Source organism: Alligator sinensis, unplaced genomic scaffold (assembly GCF_000455745.1).
Source record: "Alligator sinensis unplaced genomic scaffold, ASM45574v1 scaffold839_1, whole genome shotgun sequence".
Taxonomy (NCBI): Eukaryota; Metazoa; Chordata; order Crocodylia; family Alligatoridae; genus Alligator; species Alligator sinensis.
Window position 1 is genome coordinate 3037270 of NW_005841885.1, and position 8397 is coordinate 3045666.

Genomic DNA, 8397 nt, shown 5'->3' on the forward strand with positions numbered 1-8397 from the left:
GCACCTGAGCTAAGGGGGGATCATCTGTTAGCAGAACAGGGCACCAGAGCTGTTCTCATTCCATCCAGCAGAAGGTAATAATAAAGCAATCGCTCAGTTTTATTGCAACATATTCCAATTCAAACTCATGACAATGACAGCAGACAGGCAGTAAGATGGTTATCCAAATGCCCACTTGCAAATGCGTGCACACACCATCACAGCACCATATCCAAACCCCACACAGCTTGGAATTTGGATACTTCCTACCCTTAACTATGGGAAATCCCCCAAATAGCCATTGCGAACCTCACAGACCCCATAACATTCAGATAAACCAGCTAATCTTTTAGTTCCGATTTTGGGAGCTGAGGGGTTACCAACATTATGCTAAAATAACCTCCTCTGGGTGGGTGCAAAAGAATTGCTAACTGACAAAGGGTAACGCTGTTTGCTGCCAAGAGAGTAACAAAGAGTGGCACAGAAAAAGAGCTCCCACGAAAGGATATCAGCTGTTTATTTACAATAAATAAATGAAGTCATGGGCATTTGCTGAATAAATGCGGGGGGCAGAACACGTGGGAAAATGTGACTTTGTGGCACAACGCATCACATCACCACTTGGGTAAACACACGGTTTTTATAGAGGGAATACAGAGCCCAGGTTCTAGGTGCACAGAGGCTTTCTGGCTCGTGGAAGGAAGTCTGTCCTGCCGGAAGACTAAGTTTCCACATGAACGTTTTCATTTGAGATGATTCTGTGGTGCCAGCTGATGGTCGCAAGCCAAGTGGTGCAGAAATCGGAGTGTTTTATCTCAGATTGGTTTGGTTCCATCTTGCTGTTATCCCACTCTCCTCTACAGAGAGAGAGCCCAGCTGCAAAATCAGCTCCAGATACAGACCCAAACTTTCCTAAAGGTCTTGGGCATCCAGAGGTGGGTGTTTCACTGGGCCTCTCTTTAGACGTTTCTTTATTGGAGCTTCCCCTTGCTTGTTTTCTTCCTATTTTTACACCTCACCCTGGCCCTGGAAACCCTATGATGAAGGTATCACCCTTGCTGCTAAGAACAAATGGATATGGTTCCTGAATGAAGCCCATTAGCATGCTCCTTAATCATTGCTTAGGGGTTAACCAGGAATATGATAAGACATCCCCTCCTCCCTGAGGTCCTGAGAACACTTACATCTATAATACTCCTAAGCTTTGTGAGCCATGAAATGCAAAACTGCAGCCTGGAAGTGAACCCAAGTCTCTGGCATTGCCAAGAACAGCCTCTGAATCTCCAGCACTACGCTGGCCCTTGGAGGAGTTCTCTTAAAGAGCCAGGAGTTAATTGGCCTCTGAGCAATTTTTGGAGCCATTCAACAGGGAAGGAAGGGGATGGAAACATGCACGGCTTGAAAGCTGCAGTGGACTTCCCAGGACACCACAGCGGCCAGTTGACAAACATAGGATCAGGCATGTTGGAAAAGGAACTGATCTGGTTGCCAAGGGAGGTAGACACTTTCTGAGGAGGAAGAGATATCAGTGAACCAAACCTCACGCCAGAGGCTGCTCCTTGCAGCTACTGAGGAGCAAAGCCAGAGGCTTCCCGGCTGCCTTGTCCAAGCCACTGAATTGTTAAAAGTACTGAATAATGGAAAGAGAAAGTGGAATACAGGATGATGAAAAACTCAGAGAACTACAGAGGACTGCTCTGAAAACTGCACCAGGGAGAAGGGGGAAGGAATCACATGTTGGAGATGTGTGCGTTACTTAAGCCTTGGAAGCTAATGTGAGTTAATATGATAAAAATAAACAGCCTCATAATGAATCCCTTAGTTAAAGAGGCAGGGATGCTGCAATGCTGTTACCCAGCAGTCCTGGAAGGATCAACTTACTGGGCACACAGAAATAAACCCCCGGCTCCCTGTGTGTTTATAAAAAACAACCCAAATGTTAGAACAGGGAAGCTGGTAGAAGTCTACAGCCAGTGGCAGGCAGCAGTTGAGTTAATGTGATGGCCTCAAAGTCTAAGAAAATGAAGCAATTCCAAATGCAAGGAGATTGCAAATGCTAAAGAGACCCCACTGACGAGTAATCAGCCCAAATTATGCAACACAGGTCTTCCAACATAAAGGCAGGCACAGTTTGGAAACCCCATCGTAACTCCAAGAGCCAGATTCACCCTTCACATACATCTACTGCCATTATTAGCTCATTCCCTGTCTCTAGCCTCAGTTGCCACCTCCATTCAGGGACCTGTTTCAAGTTATTTAAACAAAGTGCTTCTGCCTGAGTGAGACCCATGGTAGTAGGGATTGGTTACATCTTGTTGTATCTTTCATTGGTCCAACAGGTTATTTTGGAGAGCTGCTGGATGAGCTTTAGGACTTCAAGTGTCCATCCTCAGAGCATGCCAACTATGAATCTAGCAAGACTTCTAATTTTCAGAGTGGAGATCCAGTCCTGGAATAGGAACAGAGCTCACTGATAATGTACACCCATCAAATCTAGAGTTTGGGTGCAGTTCATTAGAAACATAGGCACCATCCAGGACTGTGGCATGCATTGTAGGATCAGAGAGTAATTCATATCCAGGGAGATAGGAAGGTTTATTTTAGGGCCGTCTCTCATTCATCCCTGGCTATGGGGAGGGATGAGAGTATCTCCACCTGAGGGATTTATTTGAAAGGTAAAGTTACTGTGGATTTAGGACGAGGCCCTCCAGCATTCAGTTTCCCATTCAAATTCAGAAGCAAAGCAGCCCCACAGCTGGCTGAATAGCAATGATGAGCATGACTTGAGGAAACAGAATTTAAATGCAATGTTCAAAGGTGCTATTTAAAAGATCTGCACCCTGGAATAGAAAAGAATTTGGAGACTGTCGTTATTTCAGCTGCTGAGGGTTGAACTACGCTTTGGGAACATCACAGAGGGGTATGAAGGCACAGAACCAAAATGAGCAATAAGACAAAAATATCCGAGTGTCCTGAGTTCCACAAGTTGGCTGCAAGTTACCTAACAAAGTTTCCCCTTTGGTCCCTTTAAATTTATTGGCTTTTAAGGTTTGATTTGTGCTCTGACTCTTCTTGGACTTGTATTATGAGAAAGGGAAAACACAACTGGCCTTGTCTGGCCCATTTATTTTATGCACCTCTCTTTTGTATATGCAGGTCAGGGCATCACTTACTGCAACCTGGACCAAAACCTGACTGTGGCTTTGGGGACTGACTGTAACACAAGTAACAGTGAGCAATATCAGCTCAGATCAGATCATGTCACCTAGATCTCCACCCAGAGAAGGGTGATGGCAAGCATATCTCCCTAGGCCTCCCCCTGTGTTCTCCAGCACTGTGTGTACTTGCATGGCTTGAGAAAAGCACTGCTCTGGCAGGGTGAGCTCTCTTTACACAGAACTAAATGTTTTTATATAGAGCAAAAGGGCTTATTGCAATTACAAATCATGCTCAGTGGTCTTATTCACATATTTGGGCTGTCTTAGAAAATGAGCAGGAAATTCCAGTGACCTGACTATAAAGATGTCAGTGTCTGGATCTTCTTCCTGAGAGGTCACTCCTAATTCAGACTCCTCAGCATGGTTTATGAGCCATTGAAATTGTTATTCCCAAAGCTCAGTAGGTTGCATATGTTCATACTGAAGTTGCCACATACAGTATTGAAGACTATAGGGCAATGATTCTCAACCAGGGTGTGTAACACCCCGGGGTGCATTGCGATCCTTTCAGGAGTGCTGCAGGGTGTCACACAATGTTAGCATTGATAGATGTGCAAACATGATTCACAAGATAAATCCAGAGATTTCCAATAGGAATTCAGCATGTTAAAAGCATTCTGACCTATTATGGGCTTTCTAAGTTTTTTTGCAACAAAAGAAATTGCTCTGCTGTCTTTCTGTAGTCAAAAATCAAGTGAAAACTAAGAACTGGCATTTTTCAAGGGGTGCCCTGAGTCTAAATGGGTTGAGAATCACAGCTATAGGGTGAAGAAAGATCACAGGATCTTCCTGACACTGAAATGAAAGCAGGAGTGGGACATTCTGTGCTAGTGGAAGATAGGATGGCTAGAAACAAGGTATTGTCAATCTACACAACACCTGGTAGCAACATGTCACTGAGAGAAACAACATAACGGGACTGCTCAAGAAGTCTGGCTGCTCCTAGGATGATTAATAACTACAGCCTTGTAAACTGAGCCAAGTGTGTACAAGCAACTTGTTTTCATGCTTCAGGACACAGCACGGCCACTTGAAGGGAGCAAGATGGGTTGCTTGCTTTACACAATAGCACCCATGTGCATTGAGGTCAGAGGTTGGCGTTAGACTTTCTGGCTTTGCCTTTCTCAGAAGGAGCAGGCATTAGCCACTGACCTCCAGGAACCGAAGCTGTAACCTGCTATACCATGGATCACTGAGCTGACCAGTACAAAATGATACTGGACTATTGGCAGGTTCTACACTGCTCTGGTGTACGGTGCCTAAGACTGAAAAGCACTGGCTACTCATTGCAATGAGAGGTTGGCAGGGTTCTGCATTAGCGAGTGTGGTGTGTGTCTCTTAATTTAACTGCTCTGCCTATGCAGGAAGAAGGAAAAGCTTTTACCCCCGACAGCTACGGCTCAAATTACACCAGCAACATTTTTTTTAAATGACTCCTCTTGGTGAACTCCCATTTGAAATGCATTGGTTGAAAAACAAATATCCACAACGGGAAGAGAGAAAGCAAAGGAACCACACTAAAACCAGCAGTAGGTCAGCGCTTAAATTCATTTGGGATGATACAAAACTAGGAATGAAGTGGGACTCCAGATGTACTTCACCAAGTCATGGGAGCACACAGCGCTCGCCAAATGTCTGGAAAAGGTAAACACGTTTTCCTGATGAAAGGGGGGGCCCATGTAATTCAGAGCTTGCAGGGCTAGAGCAGAGTATGTCGCTGCAGATCTGGCTTTGATGTCTGAGAAGAACACATGGGACTTGTTGGAATGTCAGGCTTGTACTGAAGGCGTCAGCAACTGAAGGCAACAGCCCCTTTGAAAACCTGTCCCCTCCCTCCTCTGTATCGGTGATGAGCTCCAGCTGCAAGATTTTGGACTTGGATGAGAAATGATGCAAAGTTTGGGGGGTCTCTGGAGCTGGGATTCTGCTTGGCTCACAGTTGGCCAATGCAGAAAGGAGTCTGGAAACTCTTCCAACAGCTGTTTGTGAACAGAGACAAGCCAGCTTTGTATGCAAGTTATTTCATCCTTCACTTCTACAAGGCCTCTCATCCATAAAGAGCTGTGGCTGTCGAAGGGTACAAGCATTTGGCTCTTTAAACTGCAAGATTTAAATGCATGCACCAATTTGATCAGTACTTCTCATTACACGGCCTCCCATTGTCCAGTTGGCATTTTTATACACCCCATTCACTCTGAACTTTAAGCCTTTGTAGACAAGCTAAATACACCCTTGGTGTCATTCCATGGGATGCACACTAAGAACATTTGGTCTATACTCGCTACATTTTCCTGAACATGCACTTCTGATTGGCAGGCTGAAACATGCCAGCTCTCTGCTAGCATACATCCATAAAAGATCTGCCACACAGGAAATAAGTCACAATCCGAATCATGGGATATGAACTTGCACCACTGTAATCAATGGGTATTTTGGTTATGGCTATCAAAAGAGGCAATATCAGGACCCTAACAAGTCATCTTCTGACCTCAGCTATACTGTTCAGAGCACTGTCATGGCAGGGGAGCTGAACACTATACATCGGTCTCCCACCAACATTCATTCAGATTTTTAAAGGAAGCCACAATCAGCCACATTTGCTGCCCTTTCTCACTCGTTCTCCACAAACATTTTGTGCCATCAAGTTTTGATCATGCCATGACCCATGGAAAGCCAGTGTCAAGTTTGTCCACACCAGTGTTAGGAGGAGGCACTTTTTCAAATTGACTGGCTGCAAGCATTTACATCAAGAACTAAAGAAAAAGGATTGCATTCATTCAATCAGAGCATGGAAAAATGTCATGTGATTTATGTGACTGATGGCAGCTGAGCAACTCAGCTAGAATGCCAGATCATTTTGAATGGCCACATTCGTAAAAAAAAAAAAAAAATGTCATCCGTGAGAAACACACAGGAGAAGGTTGTAATCTGTTTGTGGAATGCAGGTGAAATGACAAGGGATGAATCTGACAAAAAGAAATTAAGTCCCAATGATCGGCTCAGACCTCTTAGCCATTGAGAAACTTTAACATGTTTAGTTTGAGGAACAGAAGATTCAGGCTAGTTCTGACCTTTTCCCTCAAACCAATTCACCCATCCCTAATTGCCACATATCTCGCATACTTGCATTTTACTCAGATGTTTCCTGTTACTTTTTACCTATCTTCGCAACAAGCATGACCCATTTCCTAACCAAATGCTCTGCCCTGTTTCTCAGTTCAGTTTAACAGAAGGGATCTTACACAGCGTTTTGTCGTCATCATCCTGCACAAAATGCATTTGCATTTAAGAAACAGGCTTGTTATTCAAGAAGCCTGGAAAACAGGTGGATGGTTTCATGGAAAAATCTGATTTTTCATCAGAAAAGCAAACACTTGGGGATTTTCATCCATCCAATAGTTTTCAAGGAAATTGACACTAGCCGCAACATTTGTTGGCGAATTAAAAACCCAATGTTTCATTAAGGTTTGGATAGAAACGTTTTAGCCATTCCTTCTGAATATCTTTACTATAATACCTGCATTCCCTTGCGATACTTCTTGACTGTCACTAAGGCGCATTTCTAAACAAATTGGTAAAATAAACAAGACTAGATTTAGATTTAATGGGGCACCATTCCCAGACTAGGTATTTTTTTCTGAAAAGCATAAAATTGTTCATATTTTTTAAAAATTTTACTGCGGGCTTATTAACCACATATGGTAACCATGGCTCCTCAGTGATTACATATGATCTCCATTGGCTGGAAGCTACACACAAACACACGCACTCATCTGTAACAACTACTTTGCCTCAATGACTCATTTTGCTTTGTGTGTCCCTGTGGTACCTCTGGTTCAATTTAGTGTCTGTTGCAGATGGTATGTTGCAATAGAACCAATGACTACACAAAACAATGCCTGCAGTAATAAGACTAATCTGCCCATTATGAAATAGGATACCAATCACTGGAGCGGTTGTTGGTTTTTTAGACATTTGTACAGCTAATACTAACAGGCAATGGATGCTCTGCTATTCAATTCATCAAAGTCCCTGCCTTATCTAACAGGAAGAGAAGAGCTTTCATTCCAAAACTGACCAAACAGGTTTCCAAGAACAGCAATTGTGTATAAATCGGCTTAACTCAACACTGGTAGACCAGCAAATTACACAGAGTGAATGAGATGTTGACAGGATGCACAGTACAATTGCATCCTGGTACTGACCTCCAGCCACAGCCCGGCCACGTGCATGCAAATGGTTTTTCGCCTGTGTGCCTTCTCAGGTGGGCTTTCAAGTGGCTGCTTTTAGTGTACATCTTGGTGCAGCCTGGGAACGAGCATTTGTGCATTTTAATGAGTTCTGCTGCAGGGTTCTTTTGAAATTTCTGACCCACGAGGATGCCCGTCTGACCCTGGATCATGCCTCCTGGCCCAAGAGGCTTTGCCGCAATGGGCACTGGTGCTATGCGGACAAATTTGGAGGGCAAGTTCAAATTGGAGGATTGAACTATCTGTGGCACAAGCGCAAAGGTCTGTCCTTGAATGTTGACTAGGAGTTGTGCAATTTTAATATTCTCTTGTGCTGGTCCTTGTGAGCTTGGGCTGGTATTTGATTCTTGTTTGATCTGTACAGGCTGAATTTGAAGCATGACAGGTATTCCACCCTCCGCGGATGCTGCTCCATTTGAAACATGGCCACCTTCTGTTGGGCTGCTCAACTGTTCACTTTTACTTTCCTTTAAGCTAGCGTTGGATACCATATGGTCTTTTTGCTGTACAGAAGCAACAGAAACTTGGCTGCAAGCTCTCAAGTCCTTGGTCTCATTTTTAGGCCCTTCCTTGAACTCCAACTCCATATTTTCCTCCAGAAACTCCTCAATCTCCTCAAGCGTGGGCTGAAATGGTCCATTATCTTCCGTATCCACTGCAAATTCAGGCATCCTAAAATACTCCTCTTTCACAACTGGCTGAAGTCTCCTTTTGTCCCACCAAGAGGCAGGGGTGTTCCCCAGGGAAGCCTGGGACAATAAGTAGTCTAAAATACTATCCTGACTTTCAGCGCTAGATGTGCTGCCATAGCTAGAGCTGAGAACCTGGGAGTCAGGGCTAGAACAAGAGCAAAAGCTTGAAGAATCACTGTCATCTTCTGACAGGGGTGAGGGCAGCATCTGGTAGGACCTCCCTCCTGCCGTCATGTCCCCAAAGTATCCAACCATGGA

The 8397-nt window shown here is 44.2% G+C and overlaps 1 protein-coding gene across 1 annotated transcript in view; it reads right to left on the reverse strand.

Moving 5' to 3' along the window:
* Positions 1–8391, reverse strand: part of KLF15 (Kruppel like factor 15) — a 9147-nt gene extending 756 nt beyond the window's left edge. Inside the window, exon 1 of the mRNA XM_006017787.3 lies at positions 7403–8391. Within this exon, the coding sequence (XP_006017849.1) occupies positions 7403–8373 (971 nt within the window). The 5' untranslated portion in view covers positions 8374–8391. The remainder of the gene's footprint in view (positions 1–7402) is intronic.
* Positions 8392–8397: the final 6 nt, after the last annotated feature.